Below are 18,275 nucleotides of genomic sequence, written 5' to 3'. Positions count from 1 at the left end.
CTTCCCAGTTAAACAGTCCCATCTAAGTGCGTGCTTTGGGGGCTAAAATAGGAAGTACAGACTTCCTATTTTACAGGCAATTACACAGACTTTCCTTGAAAGGGCGTGGTCTGCTTCTTTCAAAGTGGCATTTAAGGTGCATAGAAGATAGAGCAGTTACTTTAAAGGCTTGCTTGCCAAGAAGATCCTGTGGTTGGCTTATACCTTCTGTCTCCAGTTCTAGGGAAGTGTGGTTTTGCTGGTTTCTGCATCAGAGGATTCTGATGCTGTGGGAGGAGGCTGGAGCTGGACAGGGAGAGTCAGCCGTCAGGTTGAATTATCTGCCTCACAGACAGCTCTGGATCCAGGTAAGGGAACTGCTTCCTCTCTGGGGAAAGCAAAATGGCAGAGAGTCTGCTCACATACAAGGGCTTGTGAATCATTAAGGGATTCCTTAGCTGTAATGATTATTCAAGGGCTCAGCCAGCTGTTTCTGGTGTAAGGAAGTGGCATTCAGGAATCTGAAAGTCAATAGGAATTTAAAAGGAGTTTTTTCCATGCTCCGATAAAGTAGAAAAGAGTCTCAGCTCTGTAACATACTTGAGTAGGTGAGTTTATTATACTTTTGAAAGAGCAAAGAGATATGGCGAAAAGGATTTGAATTCCAGTATTGAACAATGTGGTCCGTGGTCTTTCAACCACTCAATCTACTCTCAATCTCAACAATCACCAAAAAAAAAAAAAGAGAAATATTTTCTTTTGTATTATTTCTACAATTTGCAACTTGTTTGGGGAGCAGCTGGAAAAGTAGCATGTTGAAGAGAAATCTGGAAGTGAATGAATATGGAAATTCAACCCCCATAGCTCCCAGGAGCTATGTGGTTGGGGATCATATTTTTAAGGAAACGTAAAAAACGTAACACCATTGTGGTTCATTATGAAGGCTTTGAGCATGAAGAGCAGAAGGATGAATGAATTTGAAGGCTGAGTTCTCTTTACAGATTAGGATTGTTTCTTGAAAGAATCCTTGCACTTCTTGGAAACGTGCATTTACTTCTTCATTCTTTGCTCATATTGCAAGCTAACACAATAAGAAGACATGGATTCTGTCCTACACTAAATACTTGGTAGAAGTTCTTTCTGAATGTCACTCCAACACAAAGCTTAAAGAAGTTCCCTAATTCAGTTTTACTTCTCTTTATGTGAAATGAAAACAAGAAGCTCCACAATAAGCAGTGCAAGAGAGTAGGTAGTGGGCAATGAAAACAATTATCTTTTGAATTAGGACCAAACTTGTGCACAAAAGACAGCATGATCATGAAAGAGATTTTCATCCTTCTGCTGAATCTGTATTTGGTCTTCAGTGTCCAAGCCATTCGAGGTGAGTTTTAAATGTATAGTCTCTTTTATCCTTCCATTATTGCCTTTCCTTTTGTATCAGTCTCCTTCTTTCAGCTAATGCTCTTCCTCATTTTCTGCTTGCTTTTCTGCTTCCTTCTGCCACCATCTTCTATGCTGTAGGAGAACAGATGTCTTGATCAAAACCAGTGTGTAGCAGATGCATGTGCAGACAAATAAGTTGTAGGTTGGTGGTATGGACAGATGAAATACTGAACAAATGGATGAGATGAACAAGCTGACTGGTTAATGAGTGAATAGGAAGGAGGAATAGACCCTGATAGTGAAAACATAGCAAAATGAAGGGCTGCGTGATTCAGATGGTAGTGTACAGGAGTAGAGACAAGTGGACAGACACAAGACGGGTGTGTGTGTGGGGGCTACCAACAGCAACATCCAGATGACCTGGTTTTCTTCTTGTGGAATTGCTGGCAGATAAAGAGACCATCTGCCATATCCATTGCTTGCGTTTCTGAGTTTAATGTCTTTCCTCTTCTGATGCAATGAGAGCTACTTTTCTTTTTCTTTCTTTCTTTCTTTCTCTTTCTTTCTTTCTTTCTTTCTTTCTTTCTTTCTTTCTTTCTTTCTTTCTTTCTTTCTTTCTTTCTTTCTTTCTTTCTTTCTCTCTTTCTTTCTTTCTCTTTCTTTCCTTTCCCTTCCTTCCTTCCTTCCTTCCTTTCTTCCTTCCTTCCTTTCTTCCTTTCTTCCTTTCCTTCTCCTCTTCTTCTCTTCTCTTCTCTTCTCTTCTCTTCTCTTCTCTTCTCTTCTCTTCTCTTCTCTTCTCTTCTCTTCTCTTCTCTTCTCTTCTCTTCTCTTCTCTTCTCTTCTCTTCTCTTCTCTTCTCCTCTCCTCTCCTCTCCTCTCCTCTCCTCTCCTCTCCTCTCCTCTCCTCTCCTCTCCTCTCCTCTCCTCTCTTCTCTTCTCTTCTCTTCTCTTCTCTTCTCTTCTCTTCTCTTCTCTTCTCTTCTCTTCTCTTCTCTTCTCTTCTCTTCTCTTCCCTTCCTTCCTTCCCTTCCCTTCCTTCCCTTCCCTTCCCTTCCTTCCCTTCCCTTCCTTCCTTCCCTTCCCTTCCCTTCCCTTCCCTTCCCTTCCCTTCCCTTCCCTTCCCTTCCCTTCCCTTCCCTTCCCTTCCCTTCCCTTCCCTTCCCTTCCCTCTAATTTTATTTAACAGAGCTGGGAATGAGAAGTATCTCCTTGGGACACCCAGTGCACCATGTCTGCATCAAGACTAAGCCTGTACCCATCCTAAACACATCAGAATAAAAGTGTTGTCAGAAGGTGTGCCTCATGGACATCTACCTTTTCCAAGACAGATGCTAATGCCTGATGTCTGCAGTAGCTGGGGGAGTTATGCTGCCTGGCCCAGTGTCAATCACAGGACATCTCCCTTTGAGATGTCTGAGGGAAGATGTATTACAGTGTAGGTCAGACTGGTCTCTTGGCATTCCGAGCCTTAGTCTTACATTCAGACCATCCCTTTCTATGTAGGATGCTCCATTTTCTGATTATGCAAGGAATGCCATAGGACTGACTTTGCACTGGTTTTCAGTAGAAGATCAAAGTAAGGTCCCTCTTATGCCTGCTAGCTAAGACATCATCATACTTTTCTGATGTTTTTTGCCCGTAAAAAGACCCTCAACCAAGTTGATAGTAGTTCTCATCAAGAAAAATTGAGAGAGCACACTCATATTTGCATGCTCACATCTCTGTCATCTGAAGGTCATATCCCAATAGTGCAGCTCAGATATTACCTTCAGAGAAAATAAAGGAGAAGAAGGCAACTTGCTTCGTAGTGAATGTACTAGGGGCAGCCTGTATTTTCCCACTTCACAGTTGTGAGGTTAAACATAGTTTCCCACTTCACATAGTTGTGAGGTCTGGCCATTTCTGGGTCATAAATCTAGTTCCAACAAATTAGTCTGGGCATTCTTCTGAGTCATAACAAGATTATTCCCAGAGCATCTCACTTTTAAATATACCTGTCTAGTGGCATAACCTTTACTAGGAGGTTAAGGGCAAAGAAGTCCCACACAAAGGTGGGAGGCACAAAGGGCTCACTTCATTGTTGTTACTTGTAGCTTGGTTTGGACACTTGCGTATTGTGTTGATATGCAGAATGGCCACAACTCTGTACATATTTTCACCAAGAGTAATTTTCTGGTGCCATGAGGAGACTACTGTTATCAGTGCCTTCCCCATTATGCTGGCAGAATCACTGTGCCTCCTGCTATCTCTCACTACTTACATTTGTAGTCACTGCATCTTCTTTGCCTGAATTCCTTTCTCAGAGAGTATCCCTATGAAGAGCTTGAGCTGCTACAATGACTACAACTCACAGGTGACCTGCACATGGATGGAGCATTCAGAGGCTCATGCCCTCGTTGGTATGATTCTTTACCAAAGGGATGATATTATAAAGTAAGTACCTAAAATGTACTGTGCTGGATAAAAGTCCAAAGGGAACTTGGCCACAACTTGGAATCCTGGGGACCAGCAGTCAGGTTTTCAGAAAGCATGACCACCTCTTTTTGTCATTGGGTTAAAGTAAAAGTTGTGCTTGCTTCTGAGGCCTCTTCTAGGAAGGAGGAATGAATAGGGCGTGCTAGTGGAGTTATTTTTATACCTTTACAATTATTTTCCCATAATTTTGTTGTGGGATCATAGATATGAAATAAGATGGGGCATATAGGTTGCTATTAATGGGGTGGAGAAGATGGTGTCAGAACAAGTGTGAGCCTGAGTGTTGTTTATAAACCTAAAAGGGAGGAGACATTCCCCCTGTTATTTTGCCCATTTAGGAGGATCACTGAGAGTATGGTTTTGATCACTTCTGAGAAACATGTATAGACTGTGTGTTTGTGAGATAGAGAAGACTGGTAAGTTAATCTGTGCTATCAGTTTTCCTCCCAGAGGTACTGGTCTGTTTATGACAGTGTCTGTTACATCTGTTTCCTTATGAAAAGGGAACTGAATCACTAGACTGGATCAATTGTGAGGATAAGAAAGGACAGACAGAGAGGAACAGTCAAGGAAGAGAGGAGGACAAAGATGGAAAGCTGAGAAGAAAATGAATTAGCATCTGGGGATACAGGAAGGAAAGGAAAGAGAAAGAACTCTTGATGTTATTGTAAAGAAGAGAGAATTAATAGACCTAAAAGCAGCTGAAATCAGCGGAAGGTCTTTGGAACAGGACCTTAAAGCTAATGCTTCTGGGAAAAGTTTATATAAAATTACGTAGACCTTTGGAGGATTCTCCGGAACATTGTTACGTGATGGAGTGTGTGGATCGCAGGAAACATGATTGAAGTGAGCTATTCAGACAAGCAGGTATTAAGTGTGAACAGTCACACACTGAAATAAAAATGGCCAATGATTAAACAAGGTCAGGTCATAGATGAAGAATAGTTGACTAAATCCCAAACTGTAAGGTAATGCTAGTGAGTAGATAGAAATATCTTCAGGACTTCACAACCCTTGGGCTGACTCTTTTGTTTAAGGGTACGCACATGTATGGTCAGTCCCACCCATACTTCAGGAATATCCCTGTTTTCCTTGCTAATACCCAGCTTTTAAAAATAACAATAGTGCTGAATAATGCTTGCTGACATATAGCTGCCTAGAAGGCTCCTTCTATCCTGGAAGGTAGCATTTGGCCTTAGATATTCACAACTTATTATTTATCATCTGAACTGGAACAATGTTATATACCAGGCATGAAGCCATAAGCACAAACAAAATTCCAGAGGGTACAAAAAGAAGAAACACATCTCTCCAGCAGCTCAGGCTACTACTGCAAGCACACAAAGCTTATCTTCTCCTGTCCAGTTTAAAATATGTTTCTAATTTTCATGATGCTCCTTGGCCTGGAGAAAGGCTATCTAAAAGGATGATTAACATTCTGGATGAAATCTTTAATGAATACGTAAGGTCCCTTGACAGAACAGAACTACTAAGAATACAGAAGTACATTTTGGTTGGAGATTTTTTTTTTTAAAGTGTCTTTCTGGGACTGCAAAATGAATGTCTTCAAGAAACTAAGGAGCATCAGAGACTTTACTGCCTTTCACTCTGAGTAAAAGGTGCATTTCCATGACATTATTTTTCATCATACTATTTCTCAAATAAAAAATATGAGATTATGTAGAGTTAGGCTAAAAACTAACAAAAATAGAGTGGTACCAAAATATAACATTCTGCTGCACAACTTTGAAATGGGAAGGCATTTGACAAAAATCCTGATGTTAAAAATGTTTGTCATATTAACTTATGCAAAACAGGACTAGTAGGTACAGTGAGAAGAGGATATAAGTGTCCGAGTAAATTATAATGACAGAATGGGATGGAATTGGCTTCAGGCATTTAATTTTGCATTAACTATAGGTCTCCAAATCAGATCTTTATAGATCACCTTCTCTACACACAGGGAGAACAAGGAGATGCTTTGCAAACACCAGACAGAAAATTACTTACATGAGGCTCCAGACTCCTACGTACACTGGGTTTGTCGCAACACTACAAAGATTTTTGGAATAGGGGTAGATAATACTTACAGCTTCAAACCTAACAAGATGCTTCAAGCAGAACTAAATGTTGATCTTTTCCAAAATGGTAAGGATTAAATACTAAATTCTCATTTTCCAATGACTATTAGGAATCTTTGAGAATGTATTTGCCGTTTGGTCAGGAAGTGAATTCCACTTCCATTGTAATAACTGCCAAAGAGTTCCACATTGAGAGCATGGGGCAGGGAGGGGAGAGGGCAAGTTTCTGGGAGCAGCTGGACTTGGAAGGGGGACTCAAGCAGGAGCTACGTGGTGTGGCAAGGATAAGATACTCTGGAAATTAGGAAGCTTACCTAGGCTGTTTTCTTCCCCTCTTCATGTCCCTGTCCTCACTGTCTCCTCTCCTGGGTTGTACCTTCACCTTCCAGTTCAGACCCTCCCACCTCACAACCTCTCAGTCAGCTTGATGAGATCAGGAGACTTCTTGCTGACCTGGAGAGCAGCTGATGGAAGCCAAGGGCTGGGCAATGCACTGGACTATGAAGTCACTTACAAGCGGGAGTGGGAGTCCTGGGAGGTAAGAGCGGAGGAGTCGGGCTGCCCCGGTTTGGGCTGCACCCTTTTCGGCGGTTGAGAGCCTGTGGTAAACGTTGTGCAAATGAATGGCCTTTCTGTTCTCAGGCACTATGAGGAGATGCAACAAATGTTGTTTCAGGTCAGGCGAAAGGGGCTCTCTTTCTGTTTGCAAGTGACTTGCCCAGTGAAATAGCGTTTGTTCTGAATTGAATGCAAAGATCTATTCTTCACTGAAAAAAAGCACCACACTTGCGTTTTGAGTTGGAATTGATTTTGCCTTGAAAGCCTCCGAATTAAGGAATTAAGGCACGTTCCAACAGAAACCTGTGGGTTCATGTGGGAAAATGGCAAAATACATTTGAAGCTGCTTCCCCTTCCAGAAAGAAACGGTTTTTTTGGTTTTTTTTTTTAAAGTTTTTAAGAGCCCATATCCTTTGCCCTATTGTTTCCCTAGATCTGTATGTGTTTCTGTTCTGTACCTGTCAGCCTGACCTTTAGTTTTTAAGAGAAGTATCTTGGCCAGATTTCCACAAAATTCTGCACTGAGCAATGTTGGGAACTCGTGCAGCTGGCGCTGAAGACAACTGGGGCCCTGCAAGCTGCAGGAGCTGGCCCACCTGCTGGGGTAGATTGTGCCCGACAGCGCCTGTGCCTCACCCTTCCTGTGCCATGCATGTGCATGGACCATCACATGCGTGGGACTGCTGGGAGATGCAGCCTGGCAGTCACCTTTTCCCTGTCTCACTCTTTTCCCTGTCTTCCCTCCACCCCTCTTCTCCATTCCCCACCTCCCCAATTTCCTCCCTCCTCGCTCTCCCTCCTTTCCCCCAACAACAGAAAGCTGCCTCTCTCTTGCTCTCCAACACCACATGTTGCCATCTCAGCCACGAGGACCTTGTTCCAGGGAGCAGCTACGTTGCCCGTGTGCGAGCCAGACCGGGGCGGGCCAGTGGCTTCTCTGGGCAGTACAGCGAGTGGAGCACGGAGGTGTTGTGGGAGACCCCTGAAGGTAGCGTGGGACAGAGTGGGGCCGTGCAGGGGTGGGAGTGCTGGCTGAGAAGCCAGACCTTTCCTGTCACTCAGCTTGCTCTCATCTTCTCTGAAGGTGGCCTTCAGCCCAGGAACCTTCGCTGCCTCTTCAATGGTGCAGATCGTCTGACGTGCAGCTGGGAAGTGAAGAAAGCGATCATCACCTCTGTCCTCTTTGGCTTGTTCTTCAGGGCCACTCCGATATCAGTGTACGTGCTCTGGCCATGGCAGCGTGCCTCTGCCTCTTCCACGGAGTTTTGCTCCGTCCCATTCCCCCTGATCTCAGCTCAACCTCTTTTTCTCCCCTCAGAGAAGAGGAGTGCTCTCCTGTGCACGAGAAGGCTTTGCCCCATGTCCCATATGTGGTCCAGAGCTGCGAGATCCCTGTTAGCAACTCCAGCAGTCAGAGCCAGTACCATGTGTCTGTGCGGGCCAAGATGGAGGAGAAACTGATTGAAGCCTACAAGAACAGTGAGTTGCTGTGTTGTTTCTTGCTTGTCCTGGTTGTTTTTTGGAGAGATGCCTGTCTGGGCAAGTGGGGCTGAGGACAGCAGTGGTGAGGAAAAGTGTGTGGGAAGAGGAAGAGACCGGGGACTGATGAAGGAAGGAACTGGATGCTGTGTCAGGTCAGAGGTCTGGGAGAGGTGGCTTGTAGGGGTGAGGTTCCTCAGTGGCACTTGTTACTCTGAGGAAGGTGGCAGTGATGGGAACTGCTGTGCAGGAATTTGGATTGTGACCCAGAGCTTCTCGGTGAGCGATTGTCACCCTGCTGGCTTCTCTGTGATTGAGCTTCATGGGTGTCCCAGGTGACAGGGAGCTGTGGTGAGAGGTGTTAGTGGGGACTGTGTCACTATGGGATTTCTCAAGAAGCCAGTGGAGCTCTTGCGGGGTTATGCAGTGGCCCCTGGAGCACTGGATGAGGTAGGACTCCTCTGCTGAGTGAGCTGCGCCAGGTGCATCATCTCTGCCTGCATGTACCTGGAGGTACCGGTGCTACTTTTCACAGACTAAAGCTGGGAGAGCTCCTGCAGTGGGTGACAATATCAGGTAGTAGCCCCAAGAGAGCTGAAAATCTCTGCAAATGTGGTGGACCACTACAGCTGTTTCAAACATTGCTTTACTGCTTTTCTGTACACAGGGAGTGCTGTCAATATTAATGGATATGGATTTTCTGTTATTTAATGTGTCTACTGGTTTATGGTATTTGACTAGAAAATGAAGAAGTGGAGAATTAAGAAGTGTTAAAAAGCTGAGACTTCTTACATTGCATAAAACAACATTGTTTTCAGTCTCTGGAAACTACTCACAGCGGAGAAAGGGAGCGCTGGACCAGTATCTTGATAAGTACTCTGAGACATTCTGTGTGTTCCAGTTAAGGTGCTGCCGCCTGCAAATGTGTCGGTAACAGCGACAGGGAACCAAGAGTATGAACTGAGGTGGATAAAACACACTTTGCAATATGACTTCATAAAACAAAGATACCAAGTAGAGTACTGGAAAAACAACCCATACGAAAAGGTAAGTCTTAGAAAGTGCAGGAGGCCTGGGTTTCTCTTTGCTGGGCAAATGGGAAAGCCAGTTCCTCTCACCTTTGTCATTTGTGCTTCTTTCTTCTCCCCAGACCCTCCAGAATGTAAATATCAGCAATGATGAACCTCCCTTCATCTTCACCCTGCAGATGCTGGCAGCATCTACAGAATATAGGGGGAAAATGCGTGCAAGGGTGAACATGCCTTTGGCTTATGAGGGGCCTTGGAGTGAATGGAGTGAGGAGTTCACCTGGAAGACTGAGAATGGTACTTTTCATGCAGGTTACTTCTGTAGGGTTTTGTGGACTGTTAATGGCTGAAATGCCTCTCTAGAAAAATACATTCTGTCAGCTGGGGTTGAAGTTTGGTCCAGCCATGAGCTAGCTGGGGTCGCTTAACAAGGCAGCTGTCCTGTCTGCATCCTTGCAGTACAGCAGCAATGCTAATGCATGAGGTGAAATGCATGACCTTTTAAGCTTCTTTCCTACTTCCCTTCACAAGGTGAGTACGACCAACCGCAAAGGTTTCCATAGGGAGAATCAAGCAAAGATCCTGCCCAAAAGATCATCCTTGTTTCCTGATTCCAGTAGTCCATTCTGCTATCAGTGACTGAAGAGCCCGAGACTGCAAGAAGACAGAATATAAGCCATCAATCTTTTATATTTGCAGAGTGACTATAAGGTTGCATAAAACACGCAGTAGAGTCTACTGGAGATGAAAACCTTGACATGTTTTTGCTGTTTCTGGACTTAGAGGCAGAGTGTCTGCTATCATATGGTCTTGTGCCCAAAGTAATATGATCTTGCGTGATTTGGCCGGAGGAAGCTTGCAGTGGTAAGACAGTGGCTTAGGCAAATTCTTCCTGAGTGTACTCAGGAAGAAACTGGTATGTTGTTGATGATCAGTTATGGCCATTAGCAGAGGAAGCTCTTTCTTAGAAAATCTCTGAGACCCCATCTCTCAGGACGTACAGAGTAAGCAGACCTAAGATGCCTGAAGACATGCCTATTGTTCACGGTGGAGTAAGGTATCTAATCATCTTTTTATTAGCATAAATTGTTTACTCTGATGTCAGTAAAAAATATGAAAAAGAATCAGTAGACAAAACGATGAACTACTTTGGTCAGTAAGCTGTTCAGGCCATGTTTGGTCTCTCCCACTTTGGAGGGTATCCCCTACACTTCCCTGATCTGCTTGCATGAAGAGTGACCAGAGTGAAAAACCTGTTATGGGAAGCAGCCATTCTGCAGGTGGATACCTATTTCTCTCTTCTCTGTTTCAGCTCTGCCACCAGTGCTTCTCCCAGTGATGCTTCCAGCTCTCCTCATCATTGTGCTAATAGTTGCTTATTGCAGCTATAAGTATTTCCTCAGGTAGGTTTGTGTTGTGACTCGGAGATTTAGCAGTGTGATGGCCATGTGGGTGGCCTAAAGGCTGAGGCACTTCTTGTCCCCCCTGAGAGAGAGGTCTATGTGGAGATGAGCCTTGGTGTGCAACGGGCGGCCGTGTGCGTGTCTGTGCAAGGGTGAGAGTTGGGTGGTGGCGTGCCAGGGCCTTGGTGGTGCCTCGCAGAGCAGAGCTGCGCAATGTACGGGGTGTAGTCTTTTCTGGTTGTAGCCACATTGAGAAGCAGATCTTGAAAACTCTGTATTGTTGTTGCAGGAAGAAACAAATGTGGGAGGAAAAGATTCCAAACCCCAGCAAGAGTCTCCTGATCCAGAGCTACCTGGGGGTAAGAGGGAACTGTGTCTTGCAGGGTTCATTATTTCTCTCTCTTTTTCAGGACTTCCAATAATCTCAAGAGCTCTTCTTGTCTCCTAATCCACAATGAACAGATATCTTTTTTCTCTATGCCTTTTTTTTAGGAGAAGTTCTGATCATATTCAACATAACTGTGATCTTATATTTATACTTGTAGACTTCTTTGTGTGTGCTCGTCAGCATCACTGTGTTTTAAAATCAAACTAGAAAATATTCAGTACTTTAAAAGTTTAACTGACTGAAATAATGTAGTGTCATTAGCAAATGTCATCAGCTGGTGCTTTCATTCATCTCCAAATAGTAATCAACACTAATTCAGAGCTTTTTAGAATGGGGTGGTAGCCCCATAAAAGAAACTGTTATTTTAAGGAGCTGGATTTTCTGGAATAAGTGTTACCACATGCCTGTCTGTTACCAGGACAAGCATTCTTTATTGGAAATCGAGGAACACACTTAGACAGCATTTGGTAAAAGCTGTGTAAGTGGAACCTCCCTCCCTTCTTCCTTTCTTCCAAAAAAATCCAACATCTGGAAAGTGTGGTATAGGCGTTTTGGTGGTAAAAAGTCTTCCAGTCTTGCAAGAATAGCTAATTCAATAATGTGCCCACCCCAACATACACATACACTCTCACACACAGAAACATTTTTGTGTAACAGTTGATTCTATTCTGTGTTCATAACAGATGGGTTACAGTAAGTATAGATATATGGCAATCCAATGAGTATAATTTACAACATGGCCTTTGTGTGAGGTGAATGAGCACTTACAGTATCTACATTTGTGTGTGAGTGAAGTAGTTAACATGTTTGTTAACCATCGCACATTTGTTATGTTGCTGTAAAATGGACTTTCATTGTAAAGACCTGGTTTAATACATCATTTTCAAATAGATGGCAAAGACTAGGCATGGATTCTCTTGTGCCCGAAGACAAACTGGTTATGCTTATACTAAAGTCTCAAGTTAGTTTATTTTGCCTGATCTCTACAGTAAAAGGAAACTTTTTCCTGCTCTAAGAAGCACCTTAATAGCTTTGTTTCCTATCCCTTACCTGTTTCTCCATCCACAAGCACTCACTGCCTTAGTTTCATGGTTTTGAAATATTCCATCCCTGCACTGAATTACCTTATCCTAAGTTTTGTAAACATCCCAGTAACATCCCAGTAATGTAAACATCCCAGTAATGTTTTTGTAAACATCCCATTTCTCTGGTCAGCTGCTGCAGAAGGACAGTCATTATACCCCTATAGGTGAAATATTGCCCAGAGTGTCCCCATATGGTGCTGGAAAAGAGTAGACACTGCACAAAGCAGTAGCTTTGGTGTTTATTGTGATAGGAACCTGAAGCATCTCTATGAGCTCTTTAAGGGAGCAGCTCCTGTCCCCTATGCTATGTAAAGTTAGAATAGAATAGAATAGAATAGAATAGAATAGAATAGAATAGAATAGAATAGAATAGAATAGAATAGTTCAGTTGGAAGGGACCTACAATGATCGTCTAGTCCAACTGCCTGACCACTTCAGGGCTGACCAAATGTTAAAGAATATTATTAAGGGCATTGTCCAAATGCCTCTTAAACACTGACAGGGATGGGGCATCGACGACCTCTCTAGGAAGCCTGTTCCAGTGTTTGACCACCCTCTCAGTAAAGAAATGCTTCCTAATATCCAGTCTAAACCTCCCCTGGCACAGCTTTGAACCATTCCCAACATGCCCTATCACTGGATACCCAGAAGAAGAGATGAGCACCTCCTTCTCCACTTCCCCTCCTCAGAAAGCTGTAGAGAGCAATAAGGTTGCCCCTCAGACTCTTTTTCTCCAAACTAGATAAACCCAAAGTCCTTAGCTGCTCCTTATAGGACATTCTTTCCAGCCCTTTCACCAGCTTTGTTGCCCTCTGGACGCATTCGAGTACCTTAAAATCCTTCTTAAATTGTGGGGCCCAGAACTGCACACAGTACTCAAGGTGAGGCTACACCATTGCTAAATACAGCAGGATAATCACTTCTTTTGACCAGCTGGTTATGCTGTGTTTGATGCACCCCGGGATGCTGTTGGCCCTCTTGGCTGCCAGAGCACACTGCTGCCTCATATTGAGCGTGATGTCAACCAGCACCCTCAGATCCCTTTCTGCAGGGCTGCTCTCCAGCCACTCCTCCCCCAAATTATACTTGTGCCCAGTGTTACTGTGTCTCAGGTGCAGAATCCGGCATTTGGACTTGCTAAATTTCATTCCATTGATGATTGCCCAATGCTCCAATCTATCTAGATCCCTCCGCAAGGCCTTTTGGCCCTCAAGAGAGTCAACAGCACCTCCCAGTTTGGTATCATCTGCAAACTTGCTAATGGTGTCTTCAACTCCTGCATCCAGATCATTGACAGAAATATTGAACTGGCTCTAGAATTGAGCCCTGAGGTACACCACTGGTGGCTGGTCACCAGCCAGATGTAGCCCCATTCCCTACAACTACAACTTTGAGGTCTGCCCTTCAGCCAGTTCTTCACACAGCACACTGTGTACCTGCTCATCTCACAGTTGGACAACTTGTCCAGAAGGATGCTGTGAGGGACAGTATCAAAAGCCTTACTAAAACAAAAAGCCTCTACATCTACTGCCTTTCCTTCATCCGCTAGGCGAGTGACCTTATCATAGAAGGATATCAAATTAGTTAAACAGGACTTTCCCTTTGTGAACCCATGTTGACTGTGTCTGATCATTGCTTTGTTCTTTAAATGCCTTTCAATAGCACCCAGTATGATCGTCTCCATAATTTTTCCAGGAACTGAGGTTAGACTAACAGGTCTGTAGTTTCCTGTGTCTTCTCTCATGCCCTTCTCATAAATTGGAATAACGTTGGCTAGCCAGCAGGGACCTCCCCAGGCTCCCAAGACCTTTGGTAGATGATCAAGATGGGTCCTGCCATAACATCCACTAGCTCCTTCAGTACTCTGGGTTGAATCCAATCAGGCCCCATGGACTTATGAACATTCAGCTGATACAGCTGGTCCCTTACAATTTCAATGTCCACAAATGGAAAGTCACTGTTCCCGCACTCATGGTCCTCTGACTCAGAGAACTGGGCAGCCCAAGGTCTATCAGTATTATTAAAGACTAAAGCAAAAAACACATTGAACGCCTCTGCTTTTTCTTCATCTCTATCAGTTAGGTGACCATCATCAACAAGTATTGGTCTAATGTTTTCTTTATACGTCCTCTTGCTATTAACATACTTAAAAAAGCCCTTCTTTTTGCCTGATACAACGCTGGCCAGCTTCAACTCTAATTGAGCTTTGGCCTTTCATGTCATCTCCCTGCATATATGAACCACAGCTCTGTAATCTTCCTGTGAATCCTGACCTTGCTTCCAGAGATCATACAATTTCTTTTTCTTCCTGAGCTCCAGGAGGAGTTCCCTGTTCAGCCAAGCTGGTCATCTGCCCTGCTTGCCTGACATACAACACACTGGAATTGCCTGCTCCTGTGCTTTTAAAAGGTGGTTCTTAAAAACTGACTAGCACTCGTGGACTCCCAAGCCCTCAAAAGCAGATTTTCAGGGGACACTGCTAAGTAGCTCCCTGAATAGCTTAAAGTTTGCGCTCTTGAAATCCAAGGTAGCACTTCTGCTGTCCTTTTTTCTCATTACTCTGAAAATTTTAAACTCAACCATTTCATCATCACTGTGGCCAAGACAGCCACCTACCATCACATCTCCCACGAGCCCTTCTCTATTCACAAATAAGGCCTAGGTGGGCATCTTTCCCAGCTGGCTCACTGAGTACTTGTAGTTAGTCCAGTGGTAAGGCAATACGGGTTTGAAGTAACCATCTTCTGGAGAACAGAACACACCTTCTAGCCATATTAGTGAAGTTGTATCCCTATTTCCAGATGCTGTAGGCTCTCCTATTTGTTTTCTTTGTCCATGAGGAATGTATGGTTCTTGATTCTACTGCCAGTGAGACACTGCTCTTTTGTCATGTCTGCTTTTTCATTTTCAGAAAGTACATTTAGGAAATTGGCCAACAAGCAGCCAGCTGGACTTCAACAAATACAACCTTTCAGAGAAGATGGAGCAGGCTAGCTTCCTTCAAGTTGTGGACAGGTGAGAGAACAGCACATTATAGTGACACTGTGGATGATAGTCTCAAAGAACTCCCTAAGTCATGGCAGGATACAATAAAATGTTCTGTCATGAAAAAGCCTATACAAGTTGCTTTTGAGGCAGGGATACAATTTTTTGCTATCTGGGTTAGCCTGCTTCTCCAAGAAAGATTTTTTCTAATCGTATGTGTAGCTATGTATGTTTTCAGCTAAGCTGGTTTTATATTTAACGTTTACCACAATAATACCTCTCATGAGCAACTTTTAACTTTCCCACATTCAGGCAGACGAAGACTTTGGCAGAGTCCCCTGAAGGGCAGGCTAAAAAGACAGATGTTTCCCCTGTTGCACTGGAACCACAGAACTCATACCATGCTTTAAATGAGTCAGAGCACGCCCCAGTTGTCTGCTCAAGTCAGATTGCTGGTCATTCCTTTCCTATTTCAAGGAGAAACAGTGCTGATGCAAGTATTCCTTCCCGGACAGCAATCACTTGCTTTGCTTTCAATGGTCCATACTTGTACAGCCCAGTGATGTCCTCCCAGCCTGATATGCATCAGACCCTGGAAGGGGACCCAGTGGGAGTCCGTGAGAAATCAGTCTCCCTTCAGTATGTGACCCTTCCAAAGGAAGACTGGCCCCAGGCTCCACAGAGGCAAGAACAGCCAGGACCAGGTCCTCCACAGCCCTTCCTGCTCCCAGGTCAGAAGGAAATGATGCAGCACCTCAACAATGAGAAAGAAGTCTCAGCGATCCCACCAGCCTGTGGGAAAGGCACGAACATGAGAACAAAAGAGCAGAAATCTCCAAATGCTCTTAGCTGTATCACGTCTCCGCAGCAGTGCCCCTTGGAGTACATCACCACAGAGAGCCTGTTACTGCCATCAGCCAGCGACTCCACCCATCCGCCACGTGTCACTGCTGGGGAGCTACCTTGTGATGCACAGGAGCCCCAGCCTGCCAGTGACCACTCTTGCCATGAGTTTTCTCCTGGGAAAACTGGTGTCATGGTCCCACTTTCAGGTCAAGCACCAACCTCTTCTCCTGAATTGCACCTGGATACATTTAGAGACTATCTTACTGTCCCTTTAGGTCTCCATGGGCATTCAGAACCCACAAAGATTTCTTTGCCTGTTTTACAGAAGGGAAACGATCTTCCTAGAAAGCAGCCTTTGTCAGAGGGTAACTTGGTGGTGTTAAACCCTGACAGCACTGAGCCAGTTTTCCTTTGCCAGGTTGGTGACTATTGCTTCCACAGCCTAAAATCCAGTGTGAAGATGGATATTAGTCAGGAAGACCACCAAGTCAAGAAACCCTCTGAAGGCAAGACTACACCTGGGAAGCCTGTATCTGATGATGAATCCATCACTGGCAAGGAAAAGGATGTATCAAACATGCAGGCTATTCAGCTTTTCAAAAACCTGAAATCAGATGATTACTTTTCCTGGCAGCAATCTTTGAGGATCACAGAAATCTCTTAAATGGGCAAATATTAATGAATACCAAAGCTGCAGGTAACTGAAAGAGGTTGCAACTATCTGATGAAAATGAACCCTCAAACCTAGGAACAAGTAAAAGCCAGTTCCCTTTTCAAGTTTCCAGTCCAACATGTTGAAAGACTTGAAGTAGCTCAATATCCTTCTCAATGGCCTTCACAGATCTGGCATGAAAGACAATCCAAATATTGCCCTTTGGTGTTTTTCAAACTTTTTGGCTTATCCACAATGAACAGCTTAGCCTCCTCATGATCCTGTGACAAATCACAGTCATCTTGCAATAATACCAGATTGCTTGAGGCAAAACTCATGGCAGGAAATGCAGACTTAACAGCATGAAATGCCATCAGAAGAAGACAGGCTTGGAAACCTTGGAAAGAAAACTTATATTCTTAAGAGCAATTTTGTTGAACTTTTGTGTGTGTGTAAAATAGATCTAAGAGTCACCAACGAGCCTTCATATCTCTACCTTTCCTCTACTGGCATGAAATAGGTATTGTCTAAAGTGAAAAAATCCCAGACAGTAGAAGGGTAGATAAAAAATAAGAAAAAAAATGTTGAAGTCGAGGAAACCTTTCTTAATGTTAAGGTGCAGCGTATCACAGCGTATTCTAAGGGTAAGGAGGAAACATTACTGGGATACATAAAGTAGGCTGTAGAGAACCATGGGGAAGAAGATATATTACTGAAAGAAAACCCAAGGACTCGTAAGGTGTAGTGAGAGGAAGGGAGCGGGGCAGGTAACAGCAAATTACAGACAAATGTTGTGAAGGTGCACAAGACTGTATCTGCCGTGGTTTTTCTATTTCTAAGTGTTAGAGTACTATATGATTTTCTTTTAAGTTCATTGGCTGTGTATGCATGATATAATTAATCTTAACTATGTAATTTATACGTAGGGGTTTTTTTTCTGAGTAATGAGCTGTGTTGAGAAAAAAGAGCCATTTTTTTCCCAGGTCTGCTGTAAAGAAAGTGGTGCAAGGTAAGAGCATTTTTTCAAAGGTGCCACTGTGATCAGTAAAAGGCTTTGGTTTCAGACCTGAAGGTGGGCTTGCATTCCAAAAAAACATGTTTCTTTTTTCAAATATAAAATTTGTACTAATAAAAAATATTATTTCTTCCTATAAAGCTTTCCTTTTGTATGTTAAGAGCATTGTGGTTACAATGACATTACTATTAGCTCATCTGATCAGGCCTCAAAAAATTCTGTAGGTTCAGCTATGTCACCTGTGAGGTAGGCTGTTTTCTCTTGACTTTGCTATATTATTTGACAGAGATAGTGAGAAGGAGTTTTGTGTTTATGATGTCAGATGATTCCTCCTGCTGGGTTAATGGGACAGTGCTGATTCAGAAATTGCAGTGAAATGCATTGTTTTTTCAGAATTTAAATCCTTATAAATACCATTTTAAATCTGAAAGGTGTGCAAATTCAGTTTGGTGTTCTTGACAGCAAGAAGCAGGCAGTTGCAGCCTCTGATAGAGAATATTGATGAACACTAAGGGATTTTCAATTTAGTCCTTTCCTAATCAATGGATTTTTTGTTAGTCTCTTCTTTGGCCTTTTATGAGTAGCACAAACAATTTCTTCCAGGCCATATGATTGTGCTCTATCTAGGCATGTACTAAAAGGAGATGTTCAAATTCATATGCAAATTTGGTATCTGGATTCACATCTTAGATATGCATCACTTTGCTGGGCCTTGAATTGCTGTGGTTTTAATAACCAAGAAGAATAGTGAGTGGGAGAACTTTTATTCAGCTCAGTGGCTTTTGGATGAAACCCATTTGCATTGTGATCAGTACTCTAAAAGCTATCTGTTCCTCCTGTCCTTCTGCACTTCACTGGGCAATTGCAGAGGCTGCTTTTGGAGACAGGATTTATATATACATGAACATTTGATATGAC

At 43.4% G+C, this 18,275-nt stretch overlaps 1 protein-coding gene across 2 annotated transcripts; it reads left to right on the top strand.

The window, feature by feature from the left end:
* Positions 1 to 185: 185 nt before the first annotated feature.
* On the top strand, positions 186 to 17,425 carry LOC140645204 (cytokine receptor common subunit beta-like). Of its 2 annotated transcripts, XM_072848560.1 has the most exons (14): positions 186 to 347; positions 1,265 to 1,360; positions 3,666 to 3,795; positions 5,801 to 5,985; positions 6,308 to 6,456; positions 7,293 to 7,464; positions 7,561 to 7,693; positions 7,795 to 7,955; positions 8,857 to 9,002; positions 9,106 to 9,280; positions 10,296 to 10,386; positions 10,676 to 10,745; positions 14,771 to 14,874; positions 15,157 to 17,425. In XM_072848560.1, the coding sequence occupies exons 2-14, from the start codon at positions 1,291 to 1,293 to the stop codon at positions 16,352 to 16,354; spliced, it is 2,784 nt and encodes a 927-aa protein (XP_072704661.1). In that variant the 5' UTR covers positions 186 to 347; positions 1,265 to 1,290; the 3' UTR covers positions 16,355 to 17,425. The 2 variants fall into 2 exon arrangements, with proteins under 2 accessions (XP_072704661.1, XP_072704733.1); XM_072848632.1 differs by lacking the exons at positions 186 to 347; positions 1,265 to 1,360; positions 5,801 to 5,985 and having other exon boundaries at positions 3,730 to 3,795.
* Positions 17,426 to 18,275: the final 850 nt, after the last annotated feature.

Source organism: Ciconia boyciana, chromosome 1 (genome assembly GCF_034638445.1).
Source record: "Ciconia boyciana chromosome 1, ASM3463844v1, whole genome shotgun sequence".
Lineage (NCBI taxonomy): Eukaryota > Metazoa > Chordata > Aves > Ciconiiformes > Ciconiidae > Ciconia > Ciconia boyciana.
Note: the sequence above shows the minus strand (reverse complement) of the source record. Positions and strands in the feature narration are given on the sequence as shown.

What these genes read in the sequence shown, in the direction of transcription:
- LOC140645204 (XM_072848560.1), top strand. Translation starts at nt 1,291, where the DNA reads ATGATCATGAAAGAGATTTTCATCCTTCTGCTGAATCTGTATTTGGTC. An exon ending in TGTTGATCTTTTCCAAAATG is followed by an intron (nt 5,986 to 6,307) that starts GTAAGGATTAAA and finishes TTCACCTTCCAG; the next exon opens with TTCAGACCCTCCCACCTCAC. An exon ending in TGATCCAGAGCTACCTGGGG is followed by an intron (nt 10,746 to 14,770) that starts GTAAGAGGGAAC and finishes TTTCATTTTCAG; the next exon opens with AAAGTACATTTAGGAAATTG.